The sequence below is a fragment of the Primulina eburnea genome, chromosome 1 (genome assembly GCF_022965805.1).
Source record: "Primulina eburnea isolate SZY01 chromosome 1, ASM2296580v1, whole genome shotgun sequence".
NCBI classification, from domain to species: domain Eukaryota; kingdom Viridiplantae; phylum Streptophyta; class Magnoliopsida; order Lamiales; family Gesneriaceae; genus Primulina; species Primulina eburnea.
The window spans coordinates 62969217-62988519 of record NC_133101.1 but is presented as its reverse complement, the minus strand read 5'-3'; the positions used below and the strand labels follow the sequence as shown (position 1 = coordinate 62988519).

Sequence of the window (19303 nt, the reverse complement as noted above, 5' to 3'; positions counted from 1 at the left end):
TCAATAATTATACGTGCCAACGAATTCAGGTTTGCGACGGGTTTAGTCAAACTTGGTTCCGTCCCACCTCGCTTTTAGTCCTATCTTATAAGTTGTACCCGTTACAAATTATATATTTTTTTAAAATTTAATCAATACATAATAAAAAAAGTCTAAAATCAATAAAAATTAAAATTATTTTCCAACTTTAAATTAATAATATTTAATAATAAAAAATATTATCAAAATTTATAATCTATTAATTTATATCCATTGTCATCCATAAATATGATTATATCCACGAAAGGTTATTAACTCATAATGCATTAATGTCGTCGGGCAGACATGTTGACAAAATTGCAATCCTCGGATAGGGATATACCGATTATGTTCTTCTTTCAATTTTTATTTTTTTAATTAAAAGGGCATCTTTTCTCGCAACAAATTTTCTCATATATGAATTTTAGGAAATAGATAATTATGATTTCCACAAACAATTAATTTGTTGTTATTTAAATTTTATTTTATATATAAAAAGAAAAGAAACAAAAAAAAGAAAGGGGCAAACAGGATCGATTTTCATCGGACCAATACCTATTATCGTATTCATACCAGAAATAGTCTCCTCTTCTCTCGAGTGATCCCTTATATACAACATATATGTACCCTCTCGGGAATCGAAATTAACAGTCAACCAGTATCTATTGCTACAGATGGTCATGTTTCCTTTACAGTTGATATTGATCATTTTCTCAATTCCATGCTCACTCTTCATCTTCCGATTGTTTCTGCATCGCACTGGTCTTACGTACGTGTTCAGGAAATTTGTCGACTGGGTCAACGACGGGATTCACGTCCATCTAGTCCTCAAGGTACCCGAGTTCAACGATTCCACTCAACAAGAAAACCAGTTTTTTAGCCGGGTTTTGCTGTACGTCAGTTCTTTGGCTTCATTAGAGGACTCCGATTTCACCAATCTCTTCGCCGGGAAGAAGCCCAACGACATCGTGCTGTCCATTGACGATGATCAGATCGTCCAAGACTCGTTTCTCGGAGCCAGGGTTTCGTGGCACTATAGGGTCAAGAGGGATTGTGATAACCAGGTTGTGGCGCGAAGTTTTGTGTTGAAAATCAAGAAAAAGGATAAACGTTGGATTCTGAAACCTTATCTTCAACACATACATACTGTTTCTGATGATATTGATCAGAGGAGAAACGAATTGAAGATTCATAATAACATCAACGGCAAGTGGAAATCGGTTCCTTTCCATCATCCGGCTACTTTCGATTCGGTCGTTATGGACCCGGATTTGAAAAGCAGAATTCGGTGCGATTTGGATACATTTCTTAAGTCTAAGCAGTATTACCACAAGATAGGCCGTGTTTGGAAACGCAGTTATCTGCTGTATGGCCCCTCCGGCACGGGTAAATCCAGTTTCATCGCTGCCGTGTCGAATTTGCTTGGTTACGACGTGTACAGCGTTGATTTGTCGCAGGTGGCGGATGATTCTGATCTCCACACGCTTCTGTTGCAGACTGCGTGCAAATCATTGATCGTGGTTGAACATTTGGATCGTTACATTTCGGAGAAGGCCACGGCGAAGATCACGGCAACCGGTTTACTGAGTTTTATGGATGGGATTTCGAATTTCCAAGAGGAAAAGATCATGTTTTTCACGATGAACAGCAAAGAGGGGATCGATTCCGCGTTGTTGAGGCCCGGAAGAATCGATGTTCACATCCACTTTTCCCAATTGTGATTTTAATTCTTTCAAAAATCTGGCCTGCAATTATTTAGGTGTCAAGGAGCACAAATTGTTCCCACAAGTGGAGGAAATCTTTCAGAGCGGCGCCACCATGAGCCCGGCGGAGATTGGCGAATTAATGTTAGTGAATCGGAGCTCGCCAAGTCGCGCGTTGAAATCGGTGATCACTGCCTTGCAGTCCAATGGAAGGAGCGTCGTAAAATCTGGACCGCAACTATGCAACCGTTCCTCGTCGTCGCCGTTGCCTCCGTATGTGACGGGGGAAGCTGGTGGCGTGCTCTGGAAGGACACGGTGCCGAAAGAGTTCCGGAAGTTGTATGGACTTTTGAGGTTGAAGAGTTGCAAGAGACCTGGATCGTTGGATCATCACTGATGACGAAATGATCGACCGATAACATTTTTCCAGCGGTATGGTACACAATTTTTTATTTTATTTTTAGTTATTTGTTTGCTTTTATTTTCTCCGGAATAAAAAAATAAGGTGTATTTTACGTTAAATTTCTTCTTCTTTTTCCCATTTGTCTCTGCAATTGATGGCGTAGATTAATGGGTGACTTGGTTAGTTAATCGGGGACGAAAATCTATCTTGTTTTTTATATTTCAAATCGCTATATATTTTATTCAAATAATTATGTATAAATTATTAAAAATTAAAAGTATTAAACATATGAACAAAATACAATTAATAATTGAGAAAATATATGGAGTAGGACTTTTGGGAGACGATCTCGCGAATCTTTATCTGTGAGACGGGTCAATCCTACCGATATTCACATTATAATTTCATTGATGACTCAAATAAGATATATGTATCACAAAATACGATCTGTATATAGGATGGAAATTGCTCCCTAGCTCCACGATTATGATTGAAATGGAACAAAAAAAGAAAAGAGAGAGACTATCAAATCAGTAGAAGGAAATTATAAAACGAATAATTACATATGGGAAGAAGAACAAAAAATGATAACATGGAGTATTTTGTATTCGGTTCAGGCGAGCTTTTTCGAGACCGAGTCATGTGAGAAATGCACGCGTAACCAACTTCTTCCACTGGAACATCATGCTTCTTTTGAGTACTGTATATAAATTATTGTACCTAATTTGTTTTTCATTTTACCCAACCTAATTGGGACGCTATGATTGTATTTGTTGCTGCTTCCCCAGCACAGATGCGGATGGACGGACGCTTGTTATGTAAAATCAAGACACTCGCAATCATGGCCAATACATTATACATATGTTATTTTCACTGTTCTGTTTGTATTATAATTATATAATTTCAAAGATCGTCAAATTTAATAAACATAAAGGAGATGAATTTAAAAAATGCGTAACTTGGCACTTACTGCACGTGAAACAATTACTACTTTTACTGATCCATTGAGGTAAATTTTATTCAGACCATCTGAGTCTCTTGACTCATATTTTTTTGTGAAAAATGGGCTTTGAATTTGAACAACGGGCTCAGTAGAGCTAGACCTTTACCGGACGTACAATTGATTTTGCTGTTGGTTTCAGGTTTAGTTATCAAATAGGCCTTATAGGTTATAGCCCAATGGGCTTTTCCCTGTGAAGTCCGTCAACGGAACACTTTGCTCCAGCCTCCACGTGTGTCGGGCAACAGTGGGGCTCCGATCTCGCAGCTATATAATGTTTTCTTCTTATTTTATTTAATTTCTAAGATAAATTATATCACCAATTCGGACCTGTTTTAATTGACGGTGTGCGCTAGGGTTTTTCTTCAGTTTGTCTTTACGAAGGCGGAGGTAATATGCGTTTTGTATCTTGTGATAAAATCTGTAGGACGATCTCTTATTGTGTTTCGCGTTGGGGAAATTATGGTAATGTTTAGGACGATTCGCTTTCACTTCTTGTTTTCTCTAGGTCAAATCTGTGAGCTAAGATGAGGCCGATATTCTGCGGAAATTTTGAGTACGAGACTAGGCAATCGGACTTGGAGCGACTGTTTTCCAAATATGGAAGGGTTGACCGCGTCGACATGAAATCTGGTACTCGAAGAAGAATTAATTTGTTTTGCGGATCGATTTATTAAAATTGGAGGCTTTGTCTCTGTAATTCTTTTAATTCGTGCCGATTCATTATTTTCTGTTTTGATGTAGTCTTTGGAAGTAATTTAAATTTTTTTATCGAACGATTGAAGTGTTTTTGTACTTTCTAGCACCCGCTGGTGGCTAGGGTAGCTGTATCTTTATTGAGGATTTTTAGTAGAACGCATTTGGTGTATGGTTGTTGATACATATTTGAAATTGTTTTTTTCCCATGAGTTTCGTGATATTTTATTCACACTGATCAGAACAGAGCCCATAACCTTTCTTTTTAGATTTGTTCGAACTTCGTGGGACTGGTATGGTAGTTGGTATGGTGTTCTTAAGAGTACACGCAATAGCTGAGGGCCAACAAACAAACTGATAAGTTGTCTAATGACATTCGTTTCTTCTGCACCTGAAACCTCAATGAAATCACCCCTCCAAATGTGAGAGTGAGGGAATTCATTGCCTTGAAAAACTGAAAATGAAATGGCAGGGCAATATAATATTTGTCGGGGAAGATCTCCATATTTAAGTGTTTGTTTTGACGCAGGACATTTGCTAAAGGAAATGAGCTTCTATACCGGCTTGCAGTCTTCTCTGCAATAAAAACTTCTAATGCCAAGTCTACCTAACTGCTTACTTGCTCTCCTTATGGCAGATGGAAACATTCTACATATCTATCACCCAACCTCCCTTTGATTTTCTTGAATGCTTAAAGTTGCTCTGTCACAAGAATGGTAATGGTGAGGTCTATGAATTCATCATGTCATGCCTACCTATAATGATAAGGGTTCAATGTGTCGAGCTCATCTCATGCCTACCATCACTGATGATAAGGCGTTCAATGAGGTCTAGCTTGCCATTTCTTCAATACTGAACTCTGTGCTCTGAAATTGATGAAGCATGCTTAGCAATGACTACTGAGGCCTGACACAATGGATCTAGCCTTTACTTGACTACATCATAATTCGTCTTGCTTTTGTTCTTCATGCAATGCCTCTACATCCTTTCATCAGAACCTTCACATATTTGCAGGTGTTGTATGTTATTTTTATTCTCCGCCAGGAAAATTATCCTGACTTAGCCGATACAAGTTTTCAAGGCAAGGCCTGTGCGATGGTTTTATGCCTCGCCTCTTCTTCTCATGCTTTTTTTTTCTCCCTGCAGGGTTTGCTTTTGTGTATTTTGAGGATGAACGTGACGCAGATGATGCCATCCGTGGTCTTGACAACATACCCTTTGGGTATGACAGGCGCCGCTTGTCAGTAGAATGGGCAAGGGTATTCTTCCTTCTAAATAGGTTTATTAATTGTCATTCACTGGATGTGGGTATATGTTCAGCATGATCCAGTTGAAGCTTGTATTTTCCTTCTCATTTTTTTGTTTGGGCTATTTTTGTTTGTAATTGTCAAGAACATCGTATTATTAATGTTATTATTGTTTCAACAGGGTGAACGTGGTAGGCATCGTGATGGGAGAGCAGCAAATCAGAGACCTACTAAAACGCTGTTTGTTATCAACTTTGATCCTGTGCGTACTAGGGACCGGGATATAGAAAGACACTTTGAGCCTTATGGGAAGGTTCTCAATGTCCGTGTTCGCCGGAATTTTGCATTTGTGCAATTTGAAACCCAGGAAGAAGCCACAAAGGCTCTAGAATGCACGCACATGAGGTATGTTTGACAGTTGATTTTGTTTGTGATTGTATCTGTATCTTATAGCATGACTACTTTATGCTTTGACTATAGTTTTACTCCTTCTGTGCTGAAAAATTGTATTGTGAATTTGCAGCAAGGTACTAGACAGGGTGGTTTCTGTTGAATATGCCCTGAGAGATGATGATGAGAGGGGGAGTGGAAGAAACAACAATAGCCCCAGAAGGGATTTTGGGAGGCGCGGAGGTAGTCCTTACCAGAGATCACCAAGCCCAGAGTTTCGTCGGAGTCGACCAAGTCCTGATTATGAGCGTGCTAGAAGCCCAGTTTATGATAGGTATAATGGCCCTTCATTCGACAGAGCCAGGAGTCCAGAATATGCAAGATACCGGAGGTAAATGAATTCCAGGAAGTACTTGCTTTGTTGCTGATATTTTGTGGTGTTTTCTCTTCCACAAATATGAATTCCTCGAATGCACGATTAGTTGTTTCGTATTTCTGTTACAGCAGGTCACCTGTTCGAAGGTAAAAAGCTTCACGGGGTGCTAGGCAAATGGAGGTTGATTTCTTTTTTGATATTGTAGTCTGTAATATTCTACTTCCTTCGTAATGAGAGTACCGGAGACTTACTTGGACTTGATTCCACCATTTGTATTTCTAATTTAATTGATTCCGATGGTCTGCCAGGATCTTATAATTGGAAACAGTTGTTATCGATCGCGTGATGGAGTTTCTATTATGCATATAGTTTTACAGGAATCCCATATCTGTTTGATGTTTTATGTTGAATTTTATGTCATCTGAGTAAAAGGTTAGAATAGTGAACAAACGAATTGTTGAGGTTCCATCACGATATTTCAATCTTATTCCTGAAAATAGTTTTCAAAGAAAGAATTTACCCTCTTTTCATTTTCTCAAAATAAAATCAAATTTATGTAATCTCATTTTCGATTTTGCTCCCAAACATTTTTCTGTGAAAAAGCAAAGGATTCCAAGTTTCAACAGGCGTTAAAATCAATTGAACATTTTCGGAAAATGTTATTTTATGAATTCTAGAATGTTATTTTATGAATTTTTTAAATATATTGATTGCTAAATGATTCGAATATAATGTAATAGCATCTGTCAAATATAAAAATATCTAATGATATAATATAATATAATATATTCATCGATTAGAACATAATTTTATTAAATTTGTTTTTTTGTGGTTGTCTTCCAGAATTTTTTTCAGTTTTTTGAACACACATTACAAGTAGAACCAAGTACTCTGACAATTATTAGGATCGACTGGGTTCAACTTCTCGTGGTCCATGCTAAGTGGCATGCTCCGCAGTGTAAACTTGTAAGGAATATAAGCACACTACGATACTCACCTATATAGGACTAAAATAGTGTCTTTAAATGTTTAAAAAATTGATTATAGACTTTTATTTTACAAAGTTTTGCAAATTTTTAAGAGAAAAATCATTTTTCCTATAACATTTACAAACACTGTTTGATGAACTCGTTAATTTTACAAATAAGCTAGCGGGGAAAGGTAGGGGGCTATTTTAATTTTGTTCGGGTTAAAATAATGAAAAGTCGATTATTTGAAGCTAAATGTATATTACTAATGATATATTTGAAGACGTTGATTATATAATAAGTTCTGTATGAAATCCACAGTTAATTGATGTAATCTATATAATTAATCGACATATTCTAACAAGTAAAGACTTGAAATCTATGATTATTGCTAATGAGAAGCTATAATTTATAGGGTTATCTTCTCCAACTTCATTATTCTCTGTTTTCCACAACATTTTTACTGTTCAATATTAATAATCTGTTGACAATAATGCATGCATAATTAACTTTACATTAGTCTCTTTAGTCTATAAGCTTTCTTTCAAAGCAAAAAGTTATGTGAGACGGTCTCACAGATAAATTTCGTCAGACGGATATCTTATTTAGGGTAATCAATGAAAATATATTATTTTTTATGTCAAGAATATTATTTTTTATTGTGAATATCAGTAGAGTTGACCCGTCTCATGATAAAGATTCGTGAGACGGTATGACATGAGACCCACTCTTCTTTTAAACGTAGATACAAGCTTTGTTTAATCCCACTCGTCTCGTGTAAAGTTTGCACACACTATATTATATCATTCAAATTTATTTACTAATGTTTCACCATGTGGATCAGTACATATCGATTTACATGAAGCAGGGAATTTTAGACTCCCCGAGGTCATCAACTTTGAAGTGGAAACACAGAATTTTTCATATGAAATTCATGAGAATTAAAATATATTAACTTCCTTAATATGTTTGTACACATTGGTTGAAGAGCCACAATATAATTGGACAAGCTAGGCAAGGCTACCGATGTTCATAGACAATCTTGAACTTTTCGAGCACAACCTTTCCTTCCTTGTATTTTTCAGAATTCTCGTAAGCTTTTTCATACTTCCATCCCAGGACCTCTCCACAGTCGCCGCAGTGGACGTCAGCCACCATGTGAAGTCCCTGTCATCAGCTGCCGGTCTTCTTTATGCCCCGGAAGCACGTTCGTCGCGTGTGAAAAGAGAAACGCTCTCCCGTTTCTAGACTGATTCAGAACAAATGAAAACATATTCATCGGGTCAAAATCGAATAGTTGAAGCTGATTAATTTAGAGACACAACTTGGTAACTCAACGACCCTCAACTTTCTTCTTTGAATGCTTTTTGATCTTGAGCCAGATGATATTGAAGATGGATGGTTTTTTTTTTTAAAAGAATATATACTTGAAGAAATTAATGGAGAGAAGACACATATATAATTAAGCATGAATTGCTTCACCTGAAACCCTTTTGAAACGATATCATCATGAAGAGCAACAGGATTCCTGCATCTGTAGCAGCTGTAAAACCTTGGACCGATCAAATTATCTCCCATCTTCCAAATGTATGATGGAGAAATTGGATTAAAGAATGTTGTTGTAGGTCAGTGGTAAAGGTTGAGCAAATGGATATCTGTCACCGTCAATATATACATCATAATATGGAAAATATTTTTCTTGCAACAAATTATAATATTTGTTTAACTAACGTGGTACGTACATTCGGACAAATTTATGATAATGAGCAAGAAAATAAATAGTTGATGAGGAAAGCAAACGCGGACAAAATAAATAATAAAAAAAAAAAAACTGATGATTCCGAGCAAGTTAACGGTGTTATTATAATACAAGTAAAATCTCGAAAGTGATATGGGATTATTTAAAGGGTTCCACTATTATAATAAAAAATGTCAACAAGATTAAGAAATGACTTGTAAAATGTTAATGACAATCTGTAGTTAGACATTGGCCTCGCAAATAATTCATGCACATTCGACGGTGATCCAAGTTATTTTCATGAAAGGCAATATGGATCATGGTTGTTAACTTTATTGTCCGCAGATAACGATTTGTTTTCCCAAAATTTGGAATGCAAGAGGTCACCATTATAAAGTGCAGAACCCATTGGCCACATAAATCAAACCTCAGTTGTTATCTATTTTTAATATGAAAAAGTTTGGAAAGTGTGGTGGTGGTGTACCAATTTCATAATTTTCAACTTGAAAAAGTAGAACGTCACGAGGGCAAATGAGTCAAGATTAAACTCGCTAAGTGGACTCGTAGATTACCTCGCAGACTAAAACATATTTGCTTAGCTCAAATCACAATATCAGTTTTTGAGCTCTTGTCAAAAAGCTCAACCTGATAAAAACCCATTTTTGGTATTCTGTTTTCTTGTAGTGCATGCGTGGAAAAACTGCAGAATAACAAGTATGTACAATCTCATAAAACACAATGCAATAGTAGTCTACAAAGGAAGCCGCATCCAAACAAGGAGGTTCCGAAAGGCTCCATCTCTTGCCAACAAAAGAGAAGAAAAAAAATGCACAAGGACGCTCGTGAGAAATATTCAACCTGAAAATTTTAAAACTCGGATACTAGTAGGCAGAAGTATTGAGCAAACTAACCACCATTGCTTGTTCAATGAAAAACCACTTTCTTTTTCGTCATCCATCTCTTCTTGGTAGTCTCCATGGCCTCGTGCCTCATCCTGGAAAGTTCTTGAAACCATTGTTGGTATTGTGTTTCAATTGCATCAAGCTCCAATTTCAAATGAGTTTCAGGATCTGCATCAAGCAGAGTCAAACTCGAACAACTGCTTGTTAGGCTCCCAGCTTTGGAAACTCTTCGTAGCTGGTCGAGCGATGGACATTCTAAACTGCTATTTCCAAATCCATGCATTACACAGTCATAATATAAATCCTGAAACTCCATCTCAGAGACTTCTCCATTACAATCTTTAGAAGCATTCTCATTCTTTATTGAAGAGACTTCACCCATAGCCTCGTAAGTCGGCGATCCATCCGAAAGTTTGTTGTTTCTTGCAGGAATAAAACATGGAGACATAATAAATGCTCCATAAGATGACACAAAACTGGAATCCCCGGACAAGTCAGTCTGATCATGTTGCCGTTGCCGACAAATTTGAGGATCCATTTGAAATTCAGATCCATCACCTTGTTTGACCGTTGACTCAGCTGGACAATCAGGTGGTGATATCTCCCATAGATCTCTCATCAATGTTAGGCCACTTGCACTTATCTCTCCACTTGAGTGGCAATCAAATGTAGGCTTCCAGTTCGGTAAGATTCTTATTATTAGGAAATCAATTAAGTCAGCAATGAAAGCAACATCATGGTCTGCTAACTCTAACTGCTCAACCATCTCAGCCGCAACTGCAAGCGCTGTGTCTGAATCGAGATAGAAAAGAAAATGTATATTCCTCACACGGCCTGCATTAAAAAACAAAAAGCCTCTGAATCCAAATTTGCAAAAGTAGTTTGGTCCTAGTACACATCACCCTTCTTTTAACATGCACCTTTGGATGTTTCAAAGAAATTGTTGGTCTGACATAAAATACACTGAGGGACAATAAATCCTAGAGTATTTTTTTATACGGGGAGGGGAGTATTATCCAATGTAGCATAAAATAGACCAAATAGTTTAGAAAAACTAGGCAATTCCATACTTACCACCGTGATCAGCAATGCGAAGGGTTAATGAAATGGAGTTGTCATCATTTTTCTTCCCCTTCAATCTAAATTCATTGTTATCGTGTAAACGTTGAAACTCCAGCACAGAAGAACTAGGGGACATGCAATCAGAATCTGAACTCACAGGCAGAGTATATTCAGAATCTATATCCATAGAACGAGGACCACAGGTAATTGATCTCACAGAATGAAGAACTTCTCTCGGTATGTGTAATGAATCATGAGGGCTTTCTTTTGCATGGTTAATTTGAAGAAACCGGTCTTTAAGAAGTTCCTTTGCAGATAACCTTTGAGAAGCTGGAACCAAACATTTCTCTATGAATTCTTTGACTTCAGGAGAAGCCACCTTGCCAAGTGAAGCAGGTTTGACACCCTACCAAAATGGTATACATTAGGATGCGCTTTGGCATAATCTGTCACATCGCAAGATCCAACGAAGAAAATAGGTGAACTTACTGATGTAACTTTCCTATATATTTGAGCTGGATTTTTGCATTCAGCGTAAGGATATTCCAAAGCAACCATTTCCAGTATGCACATTCCAAAGGAATATATGTCAACTAGTTCATTATATTCCTCTTCGTAAAGCTCTGGAGCCATGAATTCCGGTGTTCCTAACAAAACAACCCAAGAAATAAACACTTCTGATACTGGTCATTTCAGTTGTAAAAGTATGAGTATGGCAGTATACCAATGACACTCTTAGCAGTAGGCTGCTGCATGATGGTTGCCAATCCAAGGTCCCCGATTTTAACTTCCCCACAGTTACCATTAACAAGAATGTTGTCACATTTCAAATCCCTGTGAATTACAGGCGGGTTTTGACTGTGAAGATAGTCTAAGCCTCGAAGAATCTGCCTCGCCCAATTCTTTATAGCCTTCATATCCACGCTTCTATGCTTTTTACGGTATCTAACAGCCAAAGTACAAAATATTGGTTCAAACAAATACCTTAATGATGCCATTGGCAACCAAAAAACAAAGAAAATAACAATGCGTACTGTCTTAGGCTTCCAGAGGTGAAAAGCTCGGTGATCATATTAATAGTCTTTTTCTTGTCATCAATCCATGCATCATAAAACTTGATAATGTTTTCATGCTTCATTTGTCTAAGAAGATGCACCTCGGTGTATAATTTTTCCAAATCTTCAGGTGAGCGTAACACATCGTCAATCTTCACTCGGTTCCACGCACATTCTATCCCATCCAGCTGGTCAAATGCCTTAAAACTGCAGAAAATTTTCATTCACTGAAAGAGTTTCTGGCCATTGTCTCTACTGTTGTCAATTAAATTGCACAAGTAAAAAAAAGTGAAGTTCGCGTATTAAATACATACACAGTCTTGAATGCACCCTTGCCCAGGACTTCGTTATACTGCAAAATGAGGCATGAAGGCCAAGTGAGTATACACGTTAAGCGTCTCTAAATCAAAATCAAAATGAAAAGCCTCAGTCACATACATGAGAGTCACAGCTCCAGTTATTTGATCATATAAAGTCAGATATTGAATTTGAATAATGCTATTGCATTGGCCACTTTATTTATGAATCGCAATTTTGAAGTCGAATACAAAAAATAAACATCATTTCAAGAAAACATATCTTTGAAGTAACTAAATTGACCAAAGGATGAAGCAAAAGCCATGGCACTGGAAACTCAATCTGATTGTTTCTAGGATGATAGATACAACAATGGGGCATCCACAAGGACTTCACCATCTGGTAACTATAAGAAAAGATATTAAAAGAATAATGCTAAAGATACCACAAATATATCGTTCATCGATATTTACATCAATTACACCATTAGCATTCTCTCTTATTAAAAGGTCCATAAGCTTAACATAAAAAGATATGAATAAGTTGTCATTAGGAGCGCACGCATCACATGACTTCTAAAAAGCAGCAATTTTAAAACAACATAAATTTAACACGAAGAAAAACAAAACTAGCACCACGATTGCAAGTGCAGAAAGGTGAATAGGGCAGAATAAAATTACCCGAACGTATCGAGCCCGAGGACATGTCTCCAAATAATCAACATCTGCCTGATCATATCCACAACAATTCACAGAATAAGCTGACAAATTATCGCTACAATTTCCTATTGAAGGAGAGAATCCAAAACCCCCGCTGGTTCTCATCACGGTAAAAAACAGCAACAGCGGCAGCAACCACGACAAAAGTAAATTACCAGAAGCAAAAACAACCCAAAAACCAAAGAGAAAAAACAACGGCTGCCTAAGAATCAGAGGAGGGCAGTTTGGTAAAAAGAGGTTCGTGCTTTTCCGTCGGAAAATGCCTCTGACGCAGTGCAGCAACAACCGAAAAGCGATTGCACGGGATTGAATCGGGATTGCCATTTCCAATTCTCATTTGTGGTAACATCTAGAACCGACACATCGCCAAGATTCCTCAAGAAAATCGTTTGTGAGGCTAATTTGCAGAAAGATCCACGGAGACTCGGATTAGAACATGCGCTTCGTGTCATCCACGTGAAACAAATGTCCATTATATTTCTACGACGTAATGCTATAACTCTAATGATAAAAATAATTTCCGATCACGATTCATTAGCTCACTAATTCGTGGAAAAATATATCCTAACACCTGAATTTGTATGATCTTTTCGATCCAAACCCAGTTCTAAAAATGAAAATTTTATTTTATGGAAGAAAAACAAAAATAGAAAATGATATTCTTGTCTTTTATGGGTTGTGGGGTTAAGAGATTACAATAGTAAAGGGGAAAAATGGGAACGAGAAATCATGGGAAATGCAGGAAATTTTGGTCGTTGGGATGAAGTTTGAAGGGGTATGTAGATGAACAGACGGGATTGTTATTATTATCTTTGAAAGAAGAAAAGAAAAAGGGCAAAAAGGAAAATTATTTGAAGCGGAGTAGACGGAAGAACAGACACTTGTGAGGCATCAGGGGCTGTGTGCCGGCTCGCTTCATTATTTTGGCCGTCGGCCATGTGAGATATGATTCTAATTTTCTTGTTGGGTTGTATTTTGTGTGTACGAATTTTTATTTGATTCATCAATAGAAAATATAAATTTTTATGCTAAGAGTATTATTTTTTATTATGAATATTAGTAAGATTGACTCGTCTCATGGATAAAAATTCGTCTTACGAGATATCTATTAGAAGGTGATATATGTTTCTATTTGGGATTCGTTCAATTTATTGTGTTTTAAACATATGTTTTTGTGTTATTAGTCAATGATGTTGGATTATTAATCTAACTCGAGAAAAGATTTTAAAGAATTTTTTTAATTTTTTAAATTGATTTATTCGCATTAATATTAAATTAATCTCAAATCATCCAAGATTAATATATAATTTTTTTTTAAAATGGACCACTAGGCATATATGTGGCTCCGTCATTATTATTAATTTATTTTATGACAGTAATATCTGTAATCACTCATATGAATGTTATTATTTTTTTTTTTTAAAGAAAGTTTCATTTAATCAAAAGTGAATCCCACAATCATGGTTTATGGCATTACAAATAATATCAGGAGGATGATACGTAATATAAGGATTTGCTAAGGATATTGTCTCTCGTGCCAGTGTGTGAGCCGCCACATTTGCTTATCTTCGCACATGTTGAATTTTGAAATAAGGATGAGCGTCTAGCAACTGACAGCAGCCACCAATAATCGATCCAAACTCTGTATAGTCTTATTTTTTGAATGTTATTAATTATTGTTTTATAATCTTTAGCCTTTTTTATGACATACATTTAACTATAAACAGTACATGATTTATTACCACAATCAATACTTGCACATGATATATTTAATTTAATTATTAAAGTAATTTTTTATTATTAAAAATGTGGAAGATTACATTATTATATTTACTAAAAGTCTCACTTAAAAAATTATCAAATTTGGTTTTATAAGACGTCTCTTACTATTTGGTCTCTCCTAAGAAAATTAATTCATTGAGTATCATTTGTGACCTTTTAAGTAAGTTAGCTATTAATTGAATTATGATTTTAAAAGCAAGGGTCCATTGCACATGTAAACAGAACAAACCGCTCACGAGTTATTTGGAGCTCGACTCGATAAAAAGTTCGTTCGATAAGAGTATCGAGCCGTATTCGAACTTAAGCTCGTAAGTTCACGAGCTTGTTCGTGAGCTCAAGCTCGGCTAGTTTATGTCAAATTTGAGCTAGTTTGTTGGATCTTGAGTGTACAATAATAACTTGTATTGTCTCACATCAAAATTTACGAGTAAGGGAAGTAATTTAAAAACTATAAAATGAGAAGTTCGACCATTTAAATTCTCGTATCGTAGTTGAACTTTTGGCTAAGAATATTTGATCGAAAACGAGCTCGAAAATGATTTTGTTTAACGAGCTCGAAAATGAGTCCTCATAACGTGCCGAGCTCGAGTTAGAGTCGTTAAACTTGATAAACGAGATATTAACCAACCGAGCTCGAGCTATTCGCGAACTTCATAATTTTAAAATGAACCGAGCTTGAATCTCATGATAAAAACTCGAATAGCTTAGTATAGGAGGCATGCATGTTATATATGCATAACAACAAATCCGATCTATGGTCTTTTGATTCGGGTGGAATGTTGAACATGATATGGGGTGGTTTAATTGAAGCTGAAGAAGACGGGGATGATGAAAAATTTATTTTGTCGATTATAAATAAAATTAAGAATAAATGATCAACAAATTCCCAAAAATATAGTTTTATTTGTGTTCACTACTTGTCAAATCAATTTTTTTTTATTACATTGAAAATTTGGTACTAAATGTTTGAGTACAAAATATCTAGGATTAATATATGATTTTTTATCACTAAAATATGTATAACAAATTTTTGCATTAATGACGTGTCTTTGCTCGAATGAAAATCGACAGAAAACTTTAAATATGATATGATAATAATATATGATATTTGAGTACAAAATGTTTCAGACTTGGTACTAATATATAATTTTTAATACTCACACATATATAACAAGTATTAATATTAATGACTCGTGTTTTTTTTTTCAGATGAAAATCGGTACAAAACATTTAAAATATAATACTATTATGTGATATTTTAGTATCTATTATTTCAGATTTGATACTAATATTAGATATTTGAGCACATAAACAAATGTATCAATCGTTGATATTAATATAGTTTTTCTGATTTTATACTCAAATTTTTTTTTCTGATTTTATACTCAATATTTTATCTTTTGTACAGATCTAAAATAATTAGTACTCAAATATCATATATTATTTCCATATTTTAAATGTTTTATGCCGAATTTCTTCGATAAACACATTTGAGCACATGGAGTGTAAAAATATATATTTGTGTGAATCCACAGACTGCATATTTTTTTTATTTGACAGGAAGTGAATACAAATACAATTATGCTGATGGAGATGTAAAAACAAAGTCTCCCTATAACTAATGGTATATTTGTAATTTAGATTTGTTTCAATTCCAAGTTAAAAAACTTCAAGGGGCAAAATGGTTTTTGCACAATTTAATGGTTAAAAATTAATTTTCGAAAAGTTCACATGCTAAAAAGTCAATTATTTAAAAATGGGTTTAATATACTTCTTCAAAATTAAATTTGTTTATATAATATTATTTTTGAAATAAAATAATGTTACGAAGGGAAAGCATATATTCTATGGCACATAAATAAATATAGTAGGAGGAATAGGTGGAATACCAATGGCAATGGAGAGAGCAAGCTTGCCTTGGATACCAATATCAGGAATCTGAAATTTGCTTACGCCAGCCCAAATGGAATGGGTCCCCTCCAATGTCCAATGCCACGAAACTTAACTCCACAAATCAGAAAATAAGAGAGGAAGAAGAAGCCGAAAGGGCCCAACACCAGTGGCCAGGTCTACGGAATTCAAGTCGCATTTCTTTTTGCTGCGAGGGTTGTTGAGCAAATAATTTGACAAACAAATCGCATCCTCCACATGCAAATTATCTTGCAATCCACCTTCTTTTGAATAGTAAATTCGTAGAATTGGTGGACTCTGTCTCTGTTTGATATCCAAAAAAATTACGTCTTTGTGGGGGTTTAGCTGTAAAATCGATCCATTTTTGCGGCAAGCGAGATGGGTTTGCTCACAAACAGAGTGGGGAGAAGCGAGATCAAACCAGGGGATCATATTTACACTTACAGAGCAGTGTTTGCTTATTCTCATCATGGTTGAGCCTTTTGTCTTTGTTTAACTTTTTATATTTGTTCTAGTAATTATTGTTGTGTACATCGAAGAAACCTACATTGTGGGTTTTATATCTTTGATCCAATTGGAATCTTTTTGGTTGTGCCTTACTTGTTTTGTCAATATTTCCATCTCATTGTTGTGTCTGTCTATCTTCTTGTTTTGCATACCAAATTTTGACATCCTGTCTGCAAATTTTGATACAACGCATTCGTCGCTAAGGGTTCATTTAGACCTTAAAATTTGGCAGCCTTGATTCAGAAATTCGTGAAATTTACAGAGGCAATAAGGAACTCAGATATACATAGTTTCTACTGTCTAATATCTGCCGTTTGATGTATATTTTCCAATGCTAATTTAATATAATAGTTCGTCCCAGAAAGTTTTTTGCTTCTTGAACTCCTCTTTGTCTATCCTTTAAAGGGAGAAACTTTACTATATCCTATTTGTTAAGTGTTTCTCTGTGCTATGAACTTTCAATGTGCTGCTCACTGTTTGAATTCAGCTGCATCGTGTCGATCTTACAAATTGTTTATAGATTTTTCCAATATTGTGTAGGCTTGATGTAACTTTTCAAATAAAAATGGATACTGTTATATTTAAAAGCTATATATTTTGTCGACGATCATGTAGATTAGTCTGTGTGAAAATCATCTGTCGAGTCTTACTATTTGAACTATTGGTTGGTCTGTGTAACAGGTGATCAGTACATTCTTTTGACCCTTCTAATAACTGATTAAACAGGTATCTATGTCGGGGGTGGCAAAGTAGTTCATTTTACCCGTGTTGGAACCTCTTCCACCTCCAGTGATGAACAATACAGCGACACTGCTGAATGTCCAACTCCTGACTGTGGGTTTAGGCAGCCAAATAGTGGAGTTGTCCTTTCTTGTCTTGATTGCTTCCTTCGAAGTGGTTCCCTTTACTGTTTCGAATATGGAGTGAGACCATCCTTTTTCATAGCTAAAGTACGTGGAGGCACTTGTACAACTGCAGCATCTGACCCAGTGGAAGCAGTCATTCATCGCGCGATGTATTTGCTTCAAAATGGATTTGGGAACTATGATGTGTTTCAAAATAACTGCGAGGATTTCACCTTGTACTGTAAAACAGGACTACTGTCGGTCGATCATCTAGGGATTGGAAGAAGTGGGCAAGCTTCTTCTGTCATTGGTGCACCATTGGCAGCTCTTCTTTCTTCTCCCCTAAAGCTTCTATTGCCTAGTCCAGTTGGTGTGGCGACTGTTACCGCGGGAATGTACTGCATGAGCAGGTATGCTACTGATATTGGTGTGCGGACTGATGTTATTAAGGTACCCGTGGAAGATCTGGCAGTGAATCTGGGTTGGGCAAATAGTGAAGGAGGTACAACAACGTGACTGCTATCATTCCACTTATTAGATGACACCAATTTCATTGGTTAGTGTTGGATATATTTCTTTTCACCCTTAAAAAAGTTGAGGACATAATGCATAGCTGGTGTGGTTTGTGCTATTGGTAATAGAAACTGCTATTTGTGCTGTGCACAGTTGTTCTTTGGACTTTTAGTCATATTCTGGTTATTTACACCGTTGTGAACTTGTTGAAAACTATTTGGGTTGGACAGAAACCAAACACACGCACGCGCAAAGTGACACACCTAGTAAATGCTTCGACTTTTGGCATTTCTTATCTTTTCTTTCCGTTCATGGTTATTTTCTTAATTTCCTCCCCTTTTGGCTAAGATTTGTTTCAGTTCAAGTGTTGTGGCACATGAAAAGACACGCATAACAGTTTTGAGCAAATTTAATCTCAAACAACCTAGGTGGTGCAAAGTGGACATCAGAAGAAGGCTTGTCGCTTTTTCATGCAGCTATGTTGTTGCTTGTTTCTCATCTATACACGACTGGATCTCTATTACTTCAAAAACTTGAGTAACATAGATATTTATTTGTTGTATATCTAGTTAAGAAACAGCATCCAAAAATGCGAAGTTTCAGTTCATCGTCACATCTCCATCGTCTGCCAAAAATTTGTGAGGATGAATCATGATTTTAAATAATATATATAGAATTGACATTCCCAATTATTTCCTCTACTCCCATAAGGTTGAATAGAAACTTGTTAATGTGATGGCCAAGTGATCAAGAAACCTGATTAGGTGAAGCTAGCATTTGGTACTCGAGGCAGGTGTGACACACACACACACATATTAAAATTGGGTCTGATATTTGGAAAAAAAATCGTGATCACTGATTGTGGAATGCATTTGAATATAACAGGAATTCAAATTCATCATGACATTCTTATTCTATGAAGTTGCGTTCGATTTCAAATTCATAGATTTGAAATGGATTCAATATTTTTTTTTTAGAGAAGTAAGTTCATAATTTTTAAATTCACCCATACATGTTTATATATTATTTCATGATAATAATGATGAATTTCAAATTTCTTCAATAACGATGTCATTTGAAATTCATTCTAATTTATATTACTAATATGTAAATTAGTAAGGTGTTGATTTAAATTTTGATCTATGATTTCATTGTAAACAATAAATTTAAT

The 19303-nt window shown here is 35.8% G+C and overlaps 3 protein-coding genes and 1 pseudogene across 6 annotated transcripts; 3 read left to right on the top strand and 1 right to left on the bottom strand.

Moving 5' to 3' along the window:
• The first annotated feature begins 532 nt into the window (after positions 1 to 532).
• Positions 533 to 2928, top strand: LOC140839509 (AAA-ATPase At2g46620-like; annotated as a pseudogene).
• A 430-nt stretch (positions 2929 to 3358) lies between these two features.
• LOC140839494 (serine/arginine-rich splicing factor RS31-like) lies at positions 3359 to 6213 on the top strand. Of its 3 annotated transcripts, none has more exons than XM_073206243.1 (6): positions 3359 to 3514; positions 3633 to 3757; positions 4967 to 5079; positions 5249 to 5472; positions 5591 to 5848; positions 5965 to 6213. In XM_073206243.1, exons 2-6 carry the CDS (start codon positions 3652 to 3654, stop codon positions 5981 to 5983), a joined length of 720 nt encoding a protein of 239 aa, XP_073062344.1. In that variant the 5' UTR covers positions 3359 to 3514; positions 3633 to 3651; the 3' UTR covers positions 5984 to 6213. The 3 variants fall into 3 exon arrangements, with proteins under 3 accessions (XP_073062344.1, XP_073062335.1, XP_073062352.1); XM_073206234.1 differs by having other exon boundaries at positions 5962 to 6213; XM_073206251.1 differs by lacking the exon at positions 3359 to 3514 and having other exon boundaries at positions 4350 to 5079; positions 5962 to 6213.
• Positions 6214 to 9247: 3034 nt separating this feature from the next.
• LOC140839490 (serine/threonine-protein kinase WNK8-like) lies at positions 9248 to 13523 on the bottom strand. Its single transcript, XM_073206219.1, has 7 exons — positions 12536 to 13523; positions 11873 to 11910; positions 11538 to 11765; positions 11228 to 11448; positions 10993 to 11150; positions 10516 to 10909; positions 9248 to 10275 (listed from the first exon to the last, which is right to left on the bottom strand). Exons 1-7 carry the CDS (start codon positions 12896 to 12898, stop codon positions 9464 to 9466), a joined length of 2214 nt encoding a protein of 737 aa, XP_073062320.1. The 5' UTR covers positions 12899 to 13523; the 3' UTR covers positions 9248 to 9463.
• Positions 13524 to 16236: 2713 nt separating this feature from the next.
• Positions 16237 to 18564, top strand: LOC140839474 (protein LEAD-SENSITIVE 1-like). Of its 2 annotated transcripts, XM_073206208.1 has the most exons (3): positions 16237 to 16739; positions 17501 to 18175; positions 18363 to 18561. In XM_073206208.1, the coding sequence occupies exons 1-2, from the start codon at positions 16646 to 16648 to the stop codon at positions 18133 to 18135; spliced, it is 729 nt and encodes a 242-aa protein (XP_073062309.1). In that variant the 5' UTR covers positions 16237 to 16645; the 3' UTR covers positions 18136 to 18175; positions 18363 to 18561. The 2 variants fall into 2 exon arrangements, with proteins under 2 accessions (XP_073062309.1, XP_073062302.1); XM_073206201.1 differs by having other exon boundaries at positions 17501 to 18564.
• The last annotated feature ends 739 nt before the right edge of the window (positions 18565 to 19303 follow it).